The sequence below is a fragment of the Pleurodeles waltl genome, chromosome 6, assembly GCF_031143425.1.
Source record: "Pleurodeles waltl isolate 20211129_DDA chromosome 6, aPleWal1.hap1.20221129, whole genome shotgun sequence".
Lineage (NCBI taxonomy): Eukaryota > Metazoa > Chordata > Amphibia > Caudata > Salamandridae > Pleurodeles > Pleurodeles waltl.
The window spans coordinates 582,373,140-582,396,253 of NC_090445.1; the positions used below are offsets into that span (position 1 = coordinate 582,373,140).

Sequence of the window (23,114 nt, forward strand, 5' to 3'; positions counted from 1 at the left end):
TCATGTTTCTTGATGGTGTTTCATGATGCATTATTTGGGATTTCTGTGGCATGGCTTATTTGCCTCCAGGCGCCCTATTGCCGGTCTCGGACGTGCGTGCTCGCGGCGTTCCGGAGTTATTTTATTTGATTTATTTTATTTCACTTTTTTGCTTATTGGCGTTTTCTTTCGCCGCTCGTCATTATGCTGGTGAGGAGTGCTGGGGTGGCCGCGCTGTCTGCAGCGCAGTCCTCTTTCTGTTTTCAATTTCGCGCATACGCATGAACTTGCTTTCAAGTTTAGTGCGAGCGCATCTTTCATAACAGAGCTCAGAGGATTCGAGCTTGCATGCCACCCAAAGGGGCTGAAATAAACGTTAGAGCGCTGCTCTAGGGGGGTTTTCGGTGCCACCTCCTCAATAATATTCTCACATTTAAAAATATACCAGCTGCGAGAACTTATCCCTCTTTTTTCAGCACCTGGGTGTTTTCCCCCCTTCCTGCTTACTACAGTGCCTTGGGACCTCAACAAATTCTGCAAACAGAAACAAATATGGCACATTATCAGGATGATGATCAGTATGGGGTTTATGAGGCTGGTCAGTATGATCAGCACATAAAAGAACACCTGGTGGAAGCTCTTGACTTCCACGTGCAAGATTCTGTAAATAAGGCCTTGGTGAAAGCTTTGCACAACCCATTTCCAACTTTAGGATCAAGCGTTTTGGCGCAGGCTAGGGGAATCCCGCCCCCACAGAGGTCAATGTAAATGGGCCTGGCCAGTCATCTTTGTACGACCCTCTAGATCAATCAATGAGATCTTGAATGATCATAAATATGAAACTTTAAGAACCCACAAAGATACCCAGTCCTCTCGGACTAATCAGAACACCTCTGATGATTCCAATTCTTCTGATTCTGATGATAAATCGTCCCCTGACAAAACGCAAGGCAAACGCAAAACGCGTCATACTGAGGATCCGTTGAGCTCTCAGTCTAGTAAGAATTTACTTTTTGATCCTGAGGCTTTGATACACCCCAGATCGATGGAACGGACCCCTTGTCAAGAAGTGGCTTTGTATTTGTAATCTAGGCTTAGGAAGAGCTTTAAAAAAGACATTTGCAGTACTTTGCGTTCTGAATGCCCTGGCCCTGCCGTAGCTGGTAAGGTAGCGGAAACCCCTGAGCTAGATCCCCATATGGTTACTTTTCTTTAAAAGTACACCAAGGACCCTAAAAAAGGTATTTATACGGCCTGGAGGGGATGTCAGGACAAATTGCTTGACATTCCTGGTCCCCTCACGAAGTGCCAAGAATGTAGCTACCTTTTCAGCTTTGGATAAGGCCCAAACCTCTATGAAGAAGGTTTTCAATAGTGGCCTTTTTCACAGGGCCGGACGCTTTGGGGGGGTCGAGCGTGAGGCCGCATCTATTCACAGACCTCACGTCCCTATCACAGAGGCAGGGGTAACTCCAACTTCCGAAACAACTCCAACTCCACTATCCCTCAAGAGGCAGAGGTTTTAGAGGCCGCAACCAGAGAGGACCTCACAGAGGATAGTACAGCCACGTTTCCTCTCAATCAGGTAATGCTTCTTTCTTTCAAGGAAGTTTTGTTGGGGGGCAGAGTGAGTTTATTTGTGCACAATTGGGCATTAATCACACAAGATGCATGGGTTTTGGAGACGGTGACAGGTTATCACCTGGAGTTTTACTCAACTCCTAAGCAAGCTTTCACCCCTCATCCTCTCAGTTTTTCCCAACTAGACAGCAGTTTCATAGATCAGGAAATAGAAGCTCTTCTTTTAAAAGGAGCCATTGTTCCTTCTTCCCCTCATCCCAGAAGGTTCATCAGTACAATTTTTCTCAGGGAGAAGGGAGTGTGCCTCATAGTGTATCTTGACGACATTCTCATCATGGCGCAGGAGAAACGTCTTGTTCTTCTCCATCTCTCCTGGACGATTCAGTTGCTTCAGGATTTGGGCTTCATTATAAATGCGGAAAAGTCCCAGTTAGATCCTTCTCAGAAGATAGAGTTTCTAGGTTTCAAGATAGATTCCATCTCGTCTCAATTGAAACTCCCTTTGACCAGGAGACTGGCGATCAAGAAGGAGTTGAAGAGAGCATTGTCTGCTCCTTCAATTTCCTTGAGGGTTCTTGCCCGTTTGGTGGGCCTCCTAGCATCGTCCATTCAAGCCATTTTTCCAGGCCCTCTTCATTATCGGGCCCTTCAGAGGCTGAAGATTATGCATCTTCGAAAGGGGCTTGCTTATTTGGAACTGATCATTTTACCTCAGGAAGCCAGGACAGAGCTCCAATGGTGGTTAGCTCACATGGATGCTTGGAACGGCGGAGCAATTTTTGCCGCTGTTCCGGAGGTGGTCATAGAGTCGGATGCCAGCAGATGGGGCTGGGGAGCCAGGTGTGGTCAGAGGGAGACGGGGGATGGGGTAGACCATTCTGGGCAATTGTTAATTTCTATGCAGAAACCATTTGGACCTGTGTCTTCAGCAACATTAGCTAGATGGGTCAGATGGCTATTGCATGAGGCAGGAATTGATATCTCTGTTTTTGGAGCTCATTCTGTTAGAGAAGCTATGGCTTCTAAAGCCTTTAATTCAGGTTCTAGACTGGAAGACATAATGACTGCAGCTGATTGGCCTTCAGATTCTACTTTTAAGTTATTCTTATCACAAACCTATTGTGGATGTAGCTTCTGGGGTTATGGCGCAGCTTTAAACTAGCATAATCCGGCCTTGGTGAAAGCTGTGCACCCTTTTGCACAACCCATTTTCAACTTTGGGATCAGGCGTTTTGGCGCAGGCTCTGGGAACCCCGCCCCCACAGAGGTCTTTTCTACCCCCAGTATCCAGCAGGATTGTCACATAAATCCTCTCACTTTGAAGTCGGAGAAATAAAAGTAAACAAGTGCACTCAGAATACAGTGCCCGACGTTTGACCTCAGTCTTTGAATGCACAGCAAATGTGACGAGATAAGAGCAGGATTTACAGGGCTGTTTGTAAAAAGGGAGCACTCAGAAGGATACTGTAAATAAGGTTTGGGCAAGGGAAGGTACAAACTCAAGCTTGACAGCCTAAAACAAATAAAACCAGCAAATGGAAAGCAAATAATTGTGAGTTAAAAACCACAAAGCCACTGGTAAGCAACAGGCAGAATGCATCCTATGTTGGCTTTCTGAATGTCCTCAGGATGTCTTTAGCAAACTAGACAGCTGCACTATGTGGTAGGATGTGACCTAAAAGGGGGTACACGGTGCGCTGCATTCCAGCACCCAAGATCTAACTGGAAGGTGATGCTACAGAAGACCCAGTTGCTGCACCCATTGATAAACCGTGTGCCTCAAAAGCCCCATATTCAGAAGGAGGACATGTTGCCTTCCTCTTACCACTTGGCATGGCGACATGCTGGATGTACGCAGTGCTTCCATCCTCCAGCTCGATGGCCTGTCCTTCAAATAACTTCTCTCCTGCAAAATAAATCAAAATTTACATATGAGTCTTAAAGTTGATGGAGCAGAATGGGCAGTAAAATGAAAACATCAAGAGACAGACATTTTCCCACCCTGTCACTTAAAATGAAATCTGACACACTGGAAAACTCCTTAGAAAACCACACAGCAAATCATCAATAAGAGGTCAAGTTAAAATTGACAGAAAGGGGAATAACTATTTTTCACTCCATTTTTCTAAAATGTTGAAGCGTACAGTGACAAAAATGACAGATTTCAATAGCTTAGATACACTTCTGGTTATGACCTAACTCCCCATTACCAACTTTTTGCATACAGAAGAATGCAAATTAATAAACACCACTCAGGATCTGACGGCTTTTTCATAGTCCAACCACTGAGCCGCTCTATTTCACCATGACACTCCACAATTTTCCAGGCAAACAGCACACAAAACAACCACAAGCTAATCTAGAAATCTTTATGAAACCATTTTCTAAATCATTCGCTCTTAAGTATCAGCACTACACACCGTACTTTTGCAGAAGAAATCATCTGATCGCTTAACAGAGCAATTCTATGAACAGATGCTCTGACAAAAAATTATCCACCAGCAATAAAAAAAAAAAAAACACAATACGCAGTTTAGGATCTCTCCTTGTTCCAGTGCTCTCAAACAAAACACAAAATGGTTAACTTGATTCACCTGGTGAATGGAAGAAACCCAACATCTCAATACTACAACAGCTTCACAGAATACAAAATCATATTTATCGCAAGAAAGATAATTTTGACTCTGCCTTAACAACACTATAAATTACCCTTGCGTGTTACTCAAAAAGGAACATCCCACCTTCATACCCCAACTCGCTACACAGCAAATGAATCACTTTAGTTCTTTACCAAATCTTACTGTAAAGCTACATCTCAAAGAACTAAAATCTGCAACATCACCCAGCACATCCCACCACCAACTTCAATTGTACTATCATTTCATTAAATCCTCACCCCCTAAAAACGTAGTTGAAAGGGGACCTACTATGAATTACTATCAAAACCACACCAAATCCATTACCTTGGCTGAAAAAAAAAAAAAAAAAAAAAGAAGATCATGCCTTCAAGTAGCAGAGAATGTGGACAGCCTGACTAAGCGTTATAGAGACAAAGAAAGGGCATACATGAAGTTTCCCATGATCATTTTCAACATGGAAAATTGCATGCTGGTTCACCAATATATATTGTTTAATAGATGCAGGCATGCAAGTATATTTAAAATAAAACCATTCACATAATAAACAATACAAACTGATTGACACTTAATATAACTGCACTACCCAATGTATTTTTTTTCTTTTAGCAAGGTCTGAAGATTGAATACATATTTAGACTTGCAAGAAGTCAAGCCTCTGCCAAATAGTATTACATGCATATGCTAGTAGCAGAAGCATAACAATTAATTATTCCCCAGGATCAGAAATTATCATCTGCAGCTTTCACAAGATCTTTGTAATGACTACAAAGAGACACCTTATCAGCTAACTTAATAATATCTGAAGAAGTAACCAACGGGTTAGTTGAAGTTCCATGTATGTGGTACATAAACATTGCCACTAAACTGTAAGACTATGAAATCTGGTAGAATAAAAAAAACACACAAGTAAAAATATTTTATTAATGTATTATATGATAAAAGTTTGCACCTCAGGGGTATTTTTACTTTTTTGCAAACATGGAAATAATGGCCATTTGCCCTGAAGCAAAGATGGTACTCTAAGAGCTTCAAATTAGTGAAGTAAATGGCTGCAAGTGGAATACGTGTGGTAGGGAATCAGTGCCTAAAGGGCACTACAAACCACAGCAGAAGGACAGTGGTCTCACTGGGAACAAAGTGCAGGTTTGAAGACTAGAAAGTGCTCGGAGCATAAACACTGTCAACAGAAAGAGCCTCTGAGGGTTAGCGGAGGCACTCTTGAGTTCTGGATAATGAGGTTAAGAACAAGAAGAAGAGATTTTCCAGGTTCTCTGGGGGGGGGGGGGGGGAATTGGGGCTATAAGGGCCCAATCAGAAATAGTGAGAATCAGCTAAAGGCCTGCGTAGATCAGTGCAGGAATTCTGAGAGGTAGATAGGTCTCTCTGGAGCAGCTTTGGGTGTCTTTGGTCCTCAAGGTGCCAGCTGTGGGCGATTGGAGGACAGGTTAAAAGGTGTCTGTGAGAAAGTAGAGGCCCACTAAAGGAAGTAAGAGCACTGACCGAGTGAGGGATAACTAAGGCCAGCGAATGATCAAAGCTACCAGTCAAGAGTTTTTAATGCTCCTGGTGGCAAACAAGGCTGGCTGAAGGGGTCCAAGCACTGGGGGCTGAAGAGCATCGTAGTAGGTCTCTGTACCCTTCCTTTGCCTGTATATACTGCTAAGCTTGAGGTTACCACAGTGGTCTGCCCCCTGTTTCGCTTGCCTGTGCTACCAGTGATCTGGGCGGAATACATTTACATTGCTGCTAACAGTACCATGCCTGCTGTGTGTGGGAGGGAAGCCTGGATTTCAGTTACGTTTTGGAGGGAAGGCTTATGCTGGTGCTGTCCGGCTGCATCTGCTTTTTATTAAAAACAAAAGGTTGGAAAGCTGCTTCTGTGCTGTACAGGTTGTGTGCGAGGGATGCTTGCACTGTTGCTACTGTTTGTTCTGTATACACTGGTGAGCACTTTATATTTAATGCTCAAAGTGGGGCCAGGACAGGCATCGCTGAATTTCATGTCTGTTCCATTTATGAGTTTAGCCCCAAATTACCCTGAAAATTTAACTCGTTAAGTCAGCAGTAGTCAAAGTTCAATAACATACACTTAAGCAAATCGTGTGTTACGGTAGGGTGTGGTAAGTCTGGTCATATTATCTTTATCCAAGGGAGGAGTCTAGACATGAACATGTTGAAGAGGGCTACCTTAAATGCACCACATAGGCAAAGCAGGCGATGGGGCCAATTCAAGCTATTGATGACAAGATGCACCCTCAAAAAGAGACCAGGGGAGTAATATCTATTGGACAAGGAGGGCTTTATCCTTAATGCTCAGTCCCTTCCCTCCACACGCATCAGCTGCTGTGGGAAGGGCTGGGGCTGTGGGTCTGAAGACCAGCCTCATTTTAACGTTCTGCTGTCCCTCCGAAAGCCACTTACAGCATTTAATTGGTCATTGCTTTCTGTGCACCTTCCAGCCCTCCTCGCTCGGTCTGATCCACCTCCTTGCAAAGAAACAATCATTAAGAGATAGGACAGCATGGATGAGATATAAATATACAAAAATATAAGTGCGATAAAAGCTTGTCCGTCTGTCATCAAGAGTGTAAGATGATAAACAACTGGAGAACGATTTTGCCTTTCAAGGTTGAATAAAAATCTATGAAAGTAAAAACAGATGTTAGGAGGGGTATGGCTATGCTTACTTTCATAGTGCCTTGTGGTTGTTCTTAGCACGGCATGAAATGTTGCATTTTAGCATCAAGTTCTACTAGTCATTTTAAAGCGTGCAGACTGCATACATCTATGTAGTAATACGTAGATGTATATAACCGCAAGACAGTCTGAAAAAAACAACATGGGCACCATAGCCCAATATCCCTCTGAGATTGATAAACAGGCTATCAATAGGTTCCTTACTGAACGCCTGCTGTTTAGAGCCAGAAAATGACATTTGCTGCATCAGGTACTGAATAAAATACTTATTTACACAAAAACAATTAAACTGATAGTATAATACACAGAGCCAACAACAGTTGGTTCTGGTGCTTAGTGGACCAATGCATCCACCGCAGAGATCTGTGTCTGACTCCACTGTCACAGGTTCAAATAAGGGCAGGTCCACAAAGCCGTTCCATCTTCTGAGGTCAAACAAAATCTGAACTATTCCGTTTTGTAATAATATTTGCTACATGTCAAAGGCACCAAGAGGCATTCTCGGAGTAAAAGTGCATTCAACAGATAATCTTCGTGTCTATTTTAACACACAAAAAAGATAAAGTGTCAGAAGCACTAAGACGCAAGATATCCCCCACAAAGTGCTAAGCCTGAACAGAGACAACACATGACAATGCCAGAGAAGAAACAAAGCACGTAAAAATAGGTTGTGGATTTGATCCACATTAGAAAATATAATGATAAAAAGTGTTGAATCTATCACAAGAAAATGTAGCCCCCTGGCCACTTCAATACATTCTAGTTTGTATGCATTTGGCACCACTTGCTCCAAGTGCCAAGCCTGAGAGCACTCAGCTCTGAACTGACTGCTGTGGTGGGTACCCCCAACCCAGAGAGCACATTCAGACAGTTATGCAGCAGTCTGCTGAGTGCTAGCAGACAACACCTAGGCCCTGCGCATCCAGCAAGGTAGTTATGCAGCTCTAAACTGACTCTTGCCAGAGGGCACCATGGGCTCAGAGGGCAAGTAAAAGAGCTATGCAGCTCTAAGCCGCCTGCTAGCAGGGTGCACCATGGACCCTGAGCCTCCAGCGGGAACGGTACAGCTCTGAACTGGCAACTAGACCATCTGGCAATCAGCACCTCCTTCAGTTAGGTTGGTCAACTTCTGACTGTGAGGCGTGTTGCAAGGACAATCCACTCGAAAGAGCTGTGTTTCCAGGGAAGGAAAACGTGAAGACTTAAACAGCAAAAGACAAAGAACAGCAGGGATCCAGGGTACTTGTATTTTGTGAAGAAGAAAGGTAATGTGTTATGGCAGTAATTCTGGGAGGCCAGGTTGTAGATTGCAGGAAAGCTCAATGGGGTAAGAGGTAGGATGAGGACATGAAGGTAAGGGTGACAGAAGAAGGGTGAAGGAAGAAGGGAGTGAAAGGGTTGATGTGAGAAGGCAGTGTAAGGACACAGGGATAGGCAGCCTCTGTAGTGTCAGTTTATTGCGAAGGCCTGAAATGAGAAGAATGTGGAGGGGAATATCAAATGAGGATGGACGGGGGCAAGAAATTCCCATGAGGAAATAAAAACTTAGAAAAGCATGACGGGCGGAGAAGAAGCCACCGAGCGATGTAAGGCATGGGGTTGATGTACTGTGGGAAAGGAGGATACGTCATAAAAGGAAATGGAGGACTACTTAGTGGAGATCACATATTCCTTCTCTATTTCTTTTACAAATGAAACCACTGCTGTATATCTTGTCACTGTGCGGAGGCCACTATAGCATTTATGAAAGGCTAAAAAAAAAAGGTCCGGAGGGAAAGACAGATCTAGAGAAATGCTGTAAGACAGAGAGGGAGGCCAAGAAACAGAGTAAGAGAAAACCAGCATCGCAATAGAGTAAATAATGTATCTTAGAATTTCAGTGCTAAGTGATTTTGGTTGTTAAGCTAGGGCTGTTTAAGATATGTTATTTTGTGGTTATTTGTACAGTTCTTTAGTGGAAAGGCGCACACAAAACGAATGCTAAAAGGAGTTGGAGATCCGTCCAACAACTCCCTTCATTCTACCACTACCAAGTATGCTAAAATGTACCTACAAGTAGATGTGATATCTAGGAAACAAGATTTCTCAATTACTATATGCCGGCAATGTGATTTTATTGGACCTGACACCAGATGATCTGTAACTGAAATTAAACATTTAACCAATGTACGATAGGGATGAGCTAAAAGTGAGTGTAAAGAAGATAATATATTTGATTACATGCTCCATAACTAAACACAGAAAGGAAGTTAGAGACTATGTTGAGTGTGCTAAACCAGACAATGCTGATTAGTGAGTCTCAGTTGGCAGAATTCAGACCTGGATTGACTGAAGCAATCCCACAAGATTACTTACCTTTTTTTTTAAACAAAAATAAGACTGAGACAAAAAAAAGGGGCAGTGTAGCTGCTATTGTACATAATTGTTTAAAGATTTCTCGGCTGCAATGTAATTTAACTGATAATGTGGATCTTCCATTGCTTAAAACTGAATTGAGAAACAGCACAATAGGTTGTCTAGTAGTGTATTGGCCACCCTAACATATGGTACACTTCAGTCGGGAAGTCTCTCGATCCAGTTCTCAAAATAAATAGTTCCTGGCGATTTGAAGTTCTAGGTAGATAACCCCACACTCTAAATGCAATGACTTTTTAAGACTATGACTTCCTTGGTATTTCACCAACATATTAATAAGCCTACCCATCTTGACCCCTTCGCTGCCAGGCCTTTTCCCCTCCTGTGCCGAGACTTTTTTTGTCTATTTGGGGCAGTTCGCGCTTAGGCCCTCATAACTTTTTGTTCACATAAGCTACCCACGCCAAATTTGCATCCTTTTTTTCCAACATCCTAGGAATTCTAGCGGTACCCAGACTTTGTGGGTTCCCCTGAAGGGGGCCAAGAAATTAGTCAAAATACAGTGAACATTTTTTATTTATTTTTTTTAATGGGGAAAAAGGGCTGCAGAAGCTGGCTCGTGGTTTTCCCCCTGAAAATGGCATCAACAAAGGGTTTGCGGTGGCAAGATCACCATCTTCCCAGCTTTCAGGAACAGGCAGACTTGAATTAGAAAACCCCATTGTTCAATACAATTTTGACATTTTACTGGGACATACTCCATTTTTACTATTTTTTGTGCTTTCAGCCTCCTTCCAGTTAGTGACCAAAATGGGTGAGAAACCAATGCTGGATCCCAGAAAGCTAAACATTTCTGAAAGTAGACAAAATTCTGAATTCAGCAAGGGGTCATTTTTGTAGATCCTACAAGTGTTTTCTCCACGTTTTGCTCTGTAACTTTTTCCTGCGATGTCAGATTTTTGAAAGCAATATATTGTTATGTCAGCTGGACTCTTCTGGTTGCGGGGATATATAGGGCTTGTAGGTTCATCAAGAAGCCTAGGTACCCAGAGCCAATAAATGAGCTGCACCTTGCAATGGGTTTTTATTCTATACCGGGTATACAGCAATTCATTTGCTGAAATATAAAAAGTGAAAATAGGTATCAAGAAAACCTTTGTATTTCCAAAATGGCCACAAGATAAGGTGTTGAGAAGCAGAGGTTATTTGCACATCTCTGAATTCCGGGGTGCCCATACTAGCATGTGAATTACAGGGCGTTTCTCAAATAGACGTCTTTTTTACACACGGTCTTACATTTGGAAGGAAAAAATGTAGAGAAAGATAAGGGGCAATAGCACTTGTTTCACTATTCTGTGTTCCCCCATGTCTCCCAATAAAAATGGTACCTCACTTGCGTGGGATAGGCCTAGCACTCGCGACAGGAAATGCCCCAAAACACAACGTGGACACATCACATTTTCACAAAGAAAACAGAGCTGTTTTTAGCAAAGCACCTAGCTGTGGATTTTGGCCTCTAGCTCAGCCGGCACCTAGGAAAACCTAGCAAACCTGCGCAGCTTTGAAAACTAGACACCTAGGGGAATCCAGGATGGGGTGACTTGTGGGGCTCTGACCAGGTTCTGTTACCCAGAATCCTTTGCAAACCTCAAAATTTGGCCGAAATAACATCTTTTTCTATCATTTTGGTGACAGGAAGTTCTGGAATCAGAGAGCAGCCACAAATTTCCTTCCACCCAGCATTCCCCCAAGTCTCCCGATAACAATGGTACCTCACTTTTGTGGGTGAGTCTACTGCCCGCGAAAGGAAATGCCCCAAAACACTATCTGGACAAATCAAAATTATCAAATGCAAAACTACCTGTTTTTGCGGGGGCACCTGCGTTTTTGGTCCTGGGCTCAGAAGCCTTCTAGGGAAACCTACCAAACCCAGGCATTTCTGAAAACAAGACACCCGAGGGAGTCCAGTGAGGTGTGACGTGCGTGGGTCCCTCAATGTTTTCTTACCCAGAATCCTCAGGAAACCTAAAATTTAGCAACAAAAAAATATATATATAGATCATATTTTTCCCACATTTCTGTGTGGGATCACCGCACTGGGACACATTTCATACCACCCAATGTTCCCCTCAGTCTCCCGGTAAAAATTATACCTCATTTGTGTAGGTGGGCCAAGTGCTTGTGAAAGGGAAGAGCCAAAAACATGTCGATATTGAGGGGGAACCAAAGGGGATCCAAAAGGGCAGTTTGCAAAAAAACATTTTTAGGCTGACAAGTGCAGCAGAATTTTTATCAGTATAGATGAGACAATGCTGGGTGGTAGGAATTTTGTGGATTCCTGCAGATTCCGGGAGGTTCCGTCACAAAAACATGGAAAAATGTGTGATTTCCAGCAAAGTTGGAGGTTTGCAGGGGATTGTGGGTACAAAAATGGTGCGGGTGCATGTGAAACACACCACCCAGATGTTTAGTTTTCAGATGTGTTTAGGTCTTGTGGATTTTTCTATATGGCAAGTCCATGAAGTGCAGCCCTCATCATTCCAAGTGGGACGATTTTGAGAGTAAGCAAAGCTCTCATGGCCCAAATGTAAAACTAAAACCCAAAATAATCAAATGTCTTCTTGCTTGCTGTGGGATAAGATGTTTTAGAGTGCGGGAGAGCTGAAAGACTGTTACCCCCTTCAGTTGAGGTGGGGGCGTAACCAGGCCCATACTGGTTAGTAGCCATCACCCCAATATTATTATTATTATTTTTTTATTTTTTTTAATTCCCTGGCATCTAGTAGACTTTCTGCCCCACCGGTGTGTGGATCAGTGGTAATTTGACCATCTGCCCACTGGTGGGCAGAACAACTTTGGCCCCATTTATTTGGGGTCGGGTATGGCCATACCCCCACCCTCTTATTTTTTAAAGAAAAAAAAAAAACTTCCCTGGCCTCAGGTGGGCTTTCTGCCCCTTCCAAAAATAGCCAATGGGGGGCAGATATGGCCAACAGTAATGTGCCCCCATGGGGAGCGACCCTTACCCAAGGGGCTGCCACCCTAAAGAAAACACACGCATACACACACACACACACCAATCCCTGGTGCCTAAGTGGTTTCTGCCCCCATGGGGGCAGATTGGCCTAACAAAAATCGGCCGATCTGCCCCCAAGGCCTCATAAAAATAAGCCAATCTGCCGAAATGGCCTAAATATAATTTGCCCCCTAGGGGCAAATTTGCCTAAGGGGTCGCTCCCCCACTAAAAACAAAAACACACACAAAAAAAAAAAAAAAAAGGAACTGCAGAAATATAAACTTAAAGTTGGCATGTATTATCAGGGAATACAGATTCAGCATTCTTTCTGTTACAGAGTCTGGTCACACGGCCATCCCTCCATATACTAATATCCTATCATGAAAGGTAAATGCACTGTATGCTAGAAAACAAGATATGAACAGGCTACTGAAACGTGGGGTGGGGGTAGTGAACATGGATTTCTTGTAAAACAAGTTTTAATCTCTGGTGTGTTTAAAAAGATACAATCCCAGTTTGTTCCAGAAACTGGAGCGCAAAGTAACACATCCTATACCAGGCTATTGTGTATCAAAATGCAGCTTTTAACAGTGAATGGAGCCCCCCCACCCCCCTAATCCAAGTGATCAAGTAATTGTGACTCTGGTTTTGAAGATGGCTGTGATCCCCCATACAAAATCTTAAACATCCACACCCTAAAATCCAGGTCTAGGGTGACCACCAGTCCGTAAATTACACAGTCAATCAGTAATTTCAGACTCCTGTCTGTTGTCCGTGACAAATTCCCGTACAGTCGCAGTTTGTCCTAATTTTGGCAACACAGGTTGCCAGGCAATTATGTGGCTTGATTCCCCCTCTCCCAGTGACTGCCCAGTAAGGTGACGAGAGCGTGTAAAGTTACCTAGGACTGGCGTGTATGTCCCCGGTCAATACTAGGTCTCATCATACCCCCACCCCCACCAGAATAATTTAATTTGTCTAAATTGCCAATTTTTCCTTACTCCATAAATGTTTGAAAAGTGTTCACACACATTGCTATCTGGGATGTCTTGGTGAGCATATTCCTCTACACCAGAGAGAGAGACTCCAATTATGCTGAATTATCTAGCCTCCTGTATGTTTTTTTTTCTCAGCAGAGTTTGGATTGAATATCTGTCTCATCAAGTTTTGGTCTGGTGTTAGCCAAGATCTTTTAATTTTAACAAAATTAGACATGTACAATATACTAAATATATCTTAACCAGTATTTCAGCCATTGGCCTGTTGTCATTCACATAATACTTCCACTGCTGCAAGCTGTTCACTGTAGTGGGTGAATCAGTCCACTCCAAACATTGTCAAACTTCACTTTGAGTGACTCCATTTTCCATTTCATAATGAGCACATCTATGCACAAAGCAGCCTCTGCCATGCTAAGGACTACTCGGGCCACATGCTTTTTGGGACCCAAAATATTTTTGTTACTATCCATTTTTAGGTCAAGCCTAGACAGCGCGCATGCGCTCTCTCATGACATGTTAATCTATTTTTGTGGACTTTGCCCACGCCGTTCTCACACTCATCACTTTCATTTGTTGCTTGGCCTCTCTTTCAAATTGATTTCGTAGGTAAACGCTTTACATTTGTCCCGCCTTGGAGACTGACCCTGTTAAATGGGTTATTGTACAATCGGCCACACACCTTAGTGTGGCTCACTACTTTTCTCTTTTGCCTCTCTGCTCCGCGCTCCATGACTGTATGTTTTTTCTTCCTTGTTTTTTAGGCATACTGCGGTTTCTTTGTGATGCCTGTGTGAGCGCTAAATGTACTCTAAATAATTATTTTGTGTATCTACACATTTGATTTATGTAGAAAATGAATTAACATAGAAAATAATGTGTAACTCAAAAATGTGCCTACTTGATTGGCCACTATTATGTACGAAGTTGATTAATAATGTTATTAACATGTTTAAGAGTTTTTTTTATATATATATATATATATATATATATATATATATATATATATATACACACATACACACACGTCAAAATGCAGTAATCTGTCATACTTATAACTAAATATTTTTTACTTACTTATGCTAACTAAAAGCCTCAAGTTAGCGGGCCTATGCTGAAATGAATGTCTGCCGATATTTCTGAAAATGCAACGTTAGAAAAATTATCTCATGCTTGCTCAATAAACATTGCTTTGTTTAATGTGAAACTTGTCCAGAGCTGTATTAACAAAATCTTATTTCTCTTGAGGAAATATGTGTGAACTTTACACGTTAAGTGGCTACAGAGGATACTTTACAAGCGTATGGGAAAGCAATGTTTCCAGGAACTAACAATGGTTCTAATGACAGAGGCCTGAAGGATCTATAAATAGATTTTTATTGTATCGACTGATTTACACAAATGGAGAACATCCAATCATCGACATGTGAAAGACTGATTAGTTAAATCTTAGATTTGTAAATTTCATATTACTGGACAAATGTTATCGTAAGATGCCACTGACCAATGACAACATGGGACAACCTTAACATTACCGCTCTGTTCTTGGAGTTTGCGCGCAGATTCCGATTCATTACTTTGACACTCTTCACGAGACTCGTCTGTCACTTTGACACTTGCCAGCCTGTCTACCAACACACTGGTATTATTTTGCTATTCAAGTCTATTTCTTATGCTCCATGCAATGATGCTGGTGCTTATTTTAGCACTTGATGCTTAAAGCTTGTAGCGCTTTCCTGATTTTCCCTAGACATTAACTTGATGGTTCAGAGAACTTAGAACCCCGATTCTGAACTGGCCCCTTCCTTTTCCTTTCTGTCCTGATGCTGATGTCCCCCTGATAAAGACTAATACTGATTGCTGATCCTTAAGGACAGGTATATGCTGAAATGTTTGCGGTTTGACTTTGTTTTTGTTTCTAGGTACCAACTGCTGTTTTTTGATAGAGCCCTAGCTAGATGTTTTCCAAATTCATGTTACTAAAACTTTTGCACGCAGCAAAACATGCTAATGCTAATCTGGAGTTAGCTAGGTGTTTCCTCCACTCACCTGTTTGATGACCAAACTGGCTTCATTCAAATTGTTGTTTCAAAGTATGTTATTTCCATTGCGCAATTACTATTGCTATTGATCTATACGGTTGCTAATGAAAGTCTAGTTATTAATGCTCTAAAAAAAGCAACTGGCTTTAGTCAGCCAGTATTGTTTCTATATCTTTATCATGTGGTTTTGAGATTGATTTATGTGATCTTAGCATTGTTAATATAGTGAAATAAATATTCAAATCTGATACTCAAAGGTGTGGTTATTTGTGGCTAAATGGATCCCAGTGCGTGGTTTTACTGACTCCATTTGAACTTATACCACTGATTACTGATGTTTATATTTGGATCAAGGGTGCGATCATCGTCAACAGAGTCAACCGGTCCATCGGCCCACACAACACGTCTCCTAGGTCACCCTTAGCCTACAGGAAACACCTGCGCCCAAAGGTTACAAGGGGGCGGGGGAATCTTTTTTTAAAATTTATTTTGATGTTTCATATAGCGCAAACTCGATCTGAGGAGTGCTTTACATGAGTAGTACTTAGTTACAAGTTTAGCAGTTGAAAAATATACAAACTGGAGCATTTTAAACAGAAAAACACACAGAAATCCTCAACACTGCTCTCCCGGCACAGCGGGAGAGCCAATACTACAGTATTCAATGCACTCAGAAACACGCCCGATAATCCTTTGCGGGCATTTCTTTTACATAACATTTTGGCCCATAACTCAGCCTGTGGTGATCTGACGACAATGGGACCATCACCAAACCGTTCCGCATGACGTGTTCTTTCTGTCTAGACCATCTCTCGGTCCCCACTCACGGTTGGGGGAGGGCCCCCAAAATAGTAACTTCTCCCAAGTCAGTGTCTTTTTGAACGCTCATGGTTGTAACTTTTGTTATCCGGCTGGGAGTAGTTTGTGTTTTTATGGGCCTTGTTTGTAATATTAATGCAGTAGCCCTGCTAGGCATGAAAATGTGTAAGGCACTACGCCCTCAGGGGTATAAATATATGCTTACACTGCATTACTTTCTACCATTTTCTTTTCATGCGTTATGTCCTCTAGGGGCTGACTATACGGTTGCATGACCATGTTTCTTCCAAGTGCTATTTTTATTGTGGCAACCTCTAGGGGCTATTCCGAGCATTACAGTTAAATTACTACAACATTTGTTGCACTCGGAAACTTGCCTCATAATGCTTTGGGGGGCATTCCATTTACTAAACATTTTTGGCCGTAGCTCACCGTTTGGTGATCTGAGGACAGTGGGATCATCATCAAAACGTTCAGCACGACAAGCTGTGTCTAGGTCATCTCTGGGTCCCTACACCAGGTTGGTGAGGGGGACCCTAAAATAATAACCCCTCCCACCATTCAGTATCGTTTTAAGCTCTCTCATGGCTGGAACTTTTGTTTTACAGCTGGGAGAAGTTTGAGTTTTAAGGCCCTTGTTTGTAATATTATTCTAGTAGAGCTGGTAGGCTTGAAAATGTGTAATGCACTGCCCCCTCTAGGGGCTAAATACATGTTTACATTGCATTACGTTCTGCCATTCTGTTTTCATGTGGTACTGTCCGGTACGGAGTACCGGCACTTTTTTGTTTTAAGAGGTAGAGTACCTGCACTTTTCAAGAAAAATGTATACTTTTAATTGGAGAGTACCAGCACTTCTCAGAAATAAGCAGGTACTCTGGTACAGAGTACCTGCACTTCTATTTTTCCATTTCAAGCACTGACTGTTGGGTAGGGTGACCACCCGTCCGTAAATTTCACGGACTGTCCGTAATTTCGCCCTGCCGTCCGTTGTCCGTGATGAAAGGCTTAACGGACGGCATTTGTCCGTAATTTTGGCTTTTCACCTAAGGGGCAACGGAGGCAGGGCGAAATTACAGGCAGGTCAGTTTCCGCAGCTGGACTGAAAGGCAGGGGGTCTCCTGTGCTCTGAGGGAAGGGCCAACAGATAAGAAAAGGCCTTCTTGCCAGGGGGTCTCCTTCCCTAAAGGAATACAAATGTGGGCAATCTGCAAATGCAAAGGGGCTTGAAAACCTGCATTGACTTTCACCAAAGGAGTCACTGGAAGCTTTCTGATGGCAAAGACATTTTCTTTTAGAGAGGTACCTTAAGGGTATTCCAAGGTGAGCTGTGGAGTGTGTGGTTTTAATGGAGTGTTATAAAAAATGTTAGTACTACGTAAAAACTGCATATTATTCAAATCTGTATTTGAGAAGCACTTTTTTTAATTTAACCGAAATGTATTTGCGCATTTTGTAGCAGCCTATATTATGATGTAACTGTATTTATATAGTGCTTACTACCCCTGACAAGGCGTTGAATGCATGTTTAAAATAAGGACTTACACATTCACAGTTCTTTCAGGGACATCTGCACTTTATAGTACTAACAAACATTGAAAAGCCAATAGGTCTTGTCTACGAAATAATTATTGGCTTTGCTAATGTGTTTTAGCCATGTTATACACCAGAGTGGCTGCTGTTCAGCATGGCTAAAAGTTAGTGGCATAGTAGTGTGGAGTAGAGTGGTATAGGAGCAGTGGCGTAGTGGTGCAGAGTACAGTGCAGTGGGGTACAGTGCAGTTGTGTAGAGTGCAGTGAGTGGCGTGGACAGAGTAGAGTGACAGAGTGCAGTGGAGTAGAGTGGCATACAATAGAGTGGCAGAGAGTGCAGTAGTGTAGAGTGGTGCAGTGGCATAGAGTGCAGAGTAGACTTGCGTGGCAGAGAGTGCAGTGGCGTAGTGCAGGGTGGTACAGTGCAGAGTAGAGTATAGTGCTGTAGAGTGCAGTCGAGTGGAGTGAAGCAGAGTGCAGTGGCACAGAGTGAAGTAGCGTAGAATGCAGTAGTACAGTGTAGATTGGTGTACAGTACAGTGGCAGAGAGTGCAATGTTGCAGAGTAGACTGTCAGTGCAGTGATGTAGAGTAGCACAGAGAGCAGTGGTGCAGAGTAGAGGGCAGTGGCGTACAGTTGTTTACAGTGCATTGGTGCAGAGTGCAGTGGCATGGGGTAGAGTAGCACAGAGTGCAGTGGAGTAGAGTGGCATACAATAGAGTGGCAGAGAGTGCAGTAATGCAGAGTGGTGCAGTGTGTCAGAGTGCAGAGTAGACTCATGTGGCATAGAGTGCAGTGGCATAGAGTGGTGCAAAGTGGAGTATTGTAGAGTGGTGCAGTGCAGAGTATAGTGCCTAGAGTGCAGTGGCGTAAAGTGCAGTGATGCACAGTGCAGTGGCATAGCGTGCAGTGGCACAGAATGCAGTAGTACAGAGTAGAGTGGTGTAGAGTGGTACAGAGAACAGTGCCATATAGTACCGTGGTGAAGAGTAAAGGGCAGTGACATACAGTGCTGTTTAGAGTGAACTGGTGTAGAGTGCAGTGGCATAGAGTGGCATGGGGCAGAGTAGAGCGGCATAGAGTGTATTGGTGGAGAATGTAGTAGTACAGAGTAGAGTGGTGTAGAATATAGTGGTGGCCAGTGCAGTGTTGCATAGTAGAGTATCAGCGTGAAGTGGTGTAGAGTGCATTGAACTAGAGCGCAGTGGTCAGAGTGGCATAGATTGCAGTGGCGTAGAATTGATTGTTTCAGAGTAGAGTGCAGTTGCATAGAGTGGGGAGGTGGAGTGCAGTGACATAGAATGCAGTGGCACAGAGTGTAGCGGCATAAAGTAGATTGTTTCACAGTAGAGCGAAGTGGCTTAGGGTGGAGAGGTGCAGGGTAGAGTGGAGTGGCATAGAGTGTGATGGCATAGAGTAAAGTGGTGTAGAGTGCCGTGGCATAGAGTGCAGAGTAGATTAGAGTGATTTACAGTGTATTGATGTAGAGTGCAGGGGCATAGAGTTGAGTGTTATAGAGTAAACTGCACTAGCATAGAGTGTATTAACATAGAGTGCAATGGTGTACAGTGCAATGTTGCACAGTGGCATAGAGTGGAGTTGTGCAGACCTAGAATGGTGTTGCCAGACTGGAGTGGTATAGCATGCAGAGGAGTAGAGCGCAGTGGTGTAGAGAGGCGTAAAGTGCATTGGCATAGAGTAGAGTGGTACAGAGTAGAGAGGCATAGTGTGAAGTAGCTTAGAGTGCAGTGGCATAATGTAAAGTGGTTCAGAATGGAGAAGAGTGCAGTGGCGTAAAGTGGAGTGATAAAGAGTAGGGTGCAGTGGTGTGGAGTGGTGCAGAGCAGAGTGGAGTATGCATGGTGTGGTAACACACTGCCATTACAGACAACACATTTTTTATTATTGAAATTACCATTACATTGCACAGATATACAGTTTTTCAAATCAAACTACACTGTGCACAGACGATGATGTGTGAAAATTGCATCACCTAATGCAATGATTTGTTTTAATCGTATAAAGGTATTTGTTTCCAGCACAGTTCAGAATTAATAAAAATGTGCTTCATTTGAACTCCTAATTCTGATATATTCTGAAGTTTATTTAAATCTTGTCATGTGATAGAAAAAACTCTTTCCGAACCCTAGTATCCAGCAAGATTGTCGCATAAATCCTCCCACTTTGAAGTCAGAGAAAGAAAAGTAAACACTAAGTTCCCACCGAAGACAGAGCCTGACATTTTACTTTGTTCTTTGAATGCAGAGCAAATCCAGCCCCTGCTCACCCTTCACAAGCACGAACAGCGGACCATTGCACCAGAAGAGTTTGCCAAGGTGGATGGGTGTTGCTTGTTCAACCACTTGACAGTGCCTCTTCTATTTCTCTTCCGTGTGCAGAGACAAGTCCCCAGGTACCCAATACCTTCCGATAGTCTTGGTGGACCCATCTTGTCTGATTTTGCTAAGCAACAACCCTTTGAATCACTTGCCGTGGATCTCCCATTTGATCTCGATTTCATCCTCCTCTTTTATTATCTTTGATTGGTAGTCCAGGCTCCCATTTCTGAGATAAATGTAGAGTCACAGACATACACTCTAGTGTTGTGAGACTACTAACAAGTTGTGGGTACCTCACATCCTGACATTCGATGTGAGACTGTCGCCCACACCATCTGCCCTGCCTCTTTAATTTTTTTTAGGTTTAAAGTCCACGGGCGGTTGGAGTGAGCCAGATGTTTTTTTAAAACTAGCGTAAGGTTAATTACCTTAATGTTTCCTAAACTGTTTGCTAGGGGTTTTAAAATGTTCAGAAACATAATCAAAATGTTGCTGTTACTTTCTCTTCAAGAAAGATTGGGTAGATTTGGGTAGAGGTGATGGCCTCGCCGCAGTACTGAAGGGCATTTATTTACTACTGAACAAGGACGTAACGTGACACCTGAATGTAGCATGCCAGGAGGCAATCACAAAAAGACCACAGTGAATAAATAGTGCTAGGTTAAATAAAGAGTAAATAAATGCACTGACAACATAGTGAGGCATGACCTCTCTTGCGTGTGCCTGTAAAACTGATGTTTGTCCTGAATTTATGTGCTGAATTTTGTCCCTTTGTCTTGAATTTTTTTACAGTCCTGTCCAGAATTTGCCTCAATGCCAGGTGGTCACCCTACTATTGGGGGGAAATCCCTGTCCAACAGTTCTTTTGAACCTGCAGCACGGGCTACCGTCTCCTCATGGTCCATACCCAGGAGCTAAGCTCCTGGACTACACCAACAAACACAATTTTATAACGTGTGAGCAGGACCGCGCAATGTGGGGAAGGCAGATTCAGATTTAAACCCTTACTTAGAAGTAAGCGAATGGTGGGTCACTGTTCCAGTTTAAGGTATTTGAACATAAGTAACAATAAGAAGCTTAAACTCGCACAATAGCTTGTAACTTACCGTTCACGGCAGACTCATGGATGTAGGCAGTGGACCCGTCTGTGAGAGTTACGGCATGAAGCCCCACGGTCTCCATGGGCAAACACTCCTTTTAACATTAGACCGAAGCACACAGTCAGCACACCAGGTAGTACAAGCCAGCGAACAAACTGCAGAATGCCACTGTTTGACAGTGAGTTTCGGCATAAAAACTAACGCTCTGCTGTCTGGACTTGAAGAGGGAGTTTGATGAGACTGAATCTAGTGCCCGTATCCCTGAACTTTTTAAGCCCCTGGGTTTCTATGACGTCATTTTATTATATCAAGCTAGCACATACCTTCTCAAGACTATGTATGTGCCACCGGGACTCGGGAAGTTTTTTTTTTTTTAAAGGAGGAATTGTGTCACCTATGTCCCTTTCCAGTATCGCTTGGGGAGGTGCGGGGAATCTGTGTACCAGAGGCAGTGGCGCTGATGACGGAGAAGGGTGGTCACTGAGTCCGAACTTCGGCCCTTGATCTTTTGGGGAAGTGCTCTTTTCCTATGCACCCCCAGGGGAAGAGAGATTTGTCAATGGATCCACGGAGAGGCCGTGCACTTGTTATCGAACGGCCCTTTAATCCTACAGGGTCAGTGTCCTCGGACGCCTGAATGTTATCTGTGGACTCCTAGGGGTCAAGACACCATGATCACGTGCTGCCATACAAAGAGCTGCATGGATCCTTCAATGTCCCTAGTACTAGTTTGCCAGGGGTATGTGATGTGTGTCCCTGCAGTCTGAGTCCCTCTGAGGTGGTCTGTACTCATTGAATGCCTTCCGTAGGTATCTGATCCTCAACTGCAGTGTCTGGATTTCCTCTGGGTGTAACTGTCACCTACGGTAAAAGTCTCGCGGAATCGGTAGAACCTACTCCCCAAGATGAACTTTCCCTTTTCCCATCCGTTCACTGGAGCTGCAACTAATACCGGGTGTGCTGAATCCCAGCTTCCGGGGCACTGAGAGTAACGGAGTCTCTAACGAATGAGAAGAGCGGACATATTTGTAGCTCATCTTAGCAGAAAGTAAGCGGGCTTTTGATTTAACATAATAAATCATGTGACAGTATATTTCCTTCTCTCATTGGTTTATTTTCAGGTGGGCGGGATCTGTATGAGGAACACAGCGTTAACTACAGGTATAGTTGAGGGACAAATATTTCTGATGTTCAATGAAGATCGACAATTGACTCGCACATCTCTAACCTGAAGAAAGCTTTTTGTATAAAGATGGGCATAAAACAGGAGCAGTAAGGTGTTCTTGTAGATTCTCCGAGCTCTTACTCTTAAAGTTTCAGTCCATCATGGGCGGAGAGAAAAGCGTGTGATTCAGCCAGGAAAGAGGTCAAAAGCGGAGCTGGGCATTCTCTGAAAAAATGAAAGGTTACATGAACGTAATAGTTAAGTTGACGTTTTACTCGGACAAAACCATAGAAATTCAGCAGTTAAAGTTATGCTTATAGTTATACTTACCTGAAGAAACTATAGATTGTGCTGGAAAGTAACTTTAGGCAACGTGTAATGATTTCTTAACATAAGTATAACTATAACTGCTGAATGTTTATGGTCTTGTACTGGTAAAACGTCAACTTAACTATAATGTCCCTCTAACCTTTGTTTTTTTTGGTGAAAAAAATATATCTATTATATAATATATCAAATAGTTATCATGCTGTGGCAGATGTTGCAGGACTCTGGGACATGGACCTCATTGAAATGCATTGTGTGAACGGCAGGTTTTGAGGGTCACAAAAAGAAAGTATAAAGGGTAATAGATTTTAGTTACAGTATTTTTTTATACATATATCCCTATGTATATAAATATATATATATATATATATATATATATATATATATATAAAACCCAATCCTTTCATACAAGGAAAAGCCGGGACACCATTGCGCTGCTCTGTTATTTTTTTCAATCTTGTTTACAGAAAAAGTTTTCCTTCCAACGCGTTTCGGCCTTTGCCCAAGGCTACCGGACTACACA

At 42.9% G+C, this 23,114-nt stretch overlaps 1 protein-coding gene across 1 annotated transcript in view; it reads right to left on the minus strand.

Moving 5' to 3' along the window:
* The window catches only part of ZNF76 (zinc finger protein 76), a 161,310-nt gene extending 139,261 nt beyond the window's left edge, over window positions 1-22,049 (minus strand). The window contains exons 1-2 of the mRNA XM_069238803.1: window positions 21,106-22,049; window positions 3,386-3,466 (exon numbers count right to left, since the gene is read on the minus strand). Of these exons, the coding sequence (XP_069094904.1) occupies window positions 3,386-3,466; window positions 21,106-21,181 (157 nt within the window). The 5' untranslated portion in view covers window positions 21,182-22,049. The remainder of the gene's footprint in view (window positions 1-3,385; window positions 3,467-21,105) is intronic.
* Between the last annotated feature and the right edge of the window lie 1,065 nt (window positions 22,050-23,114).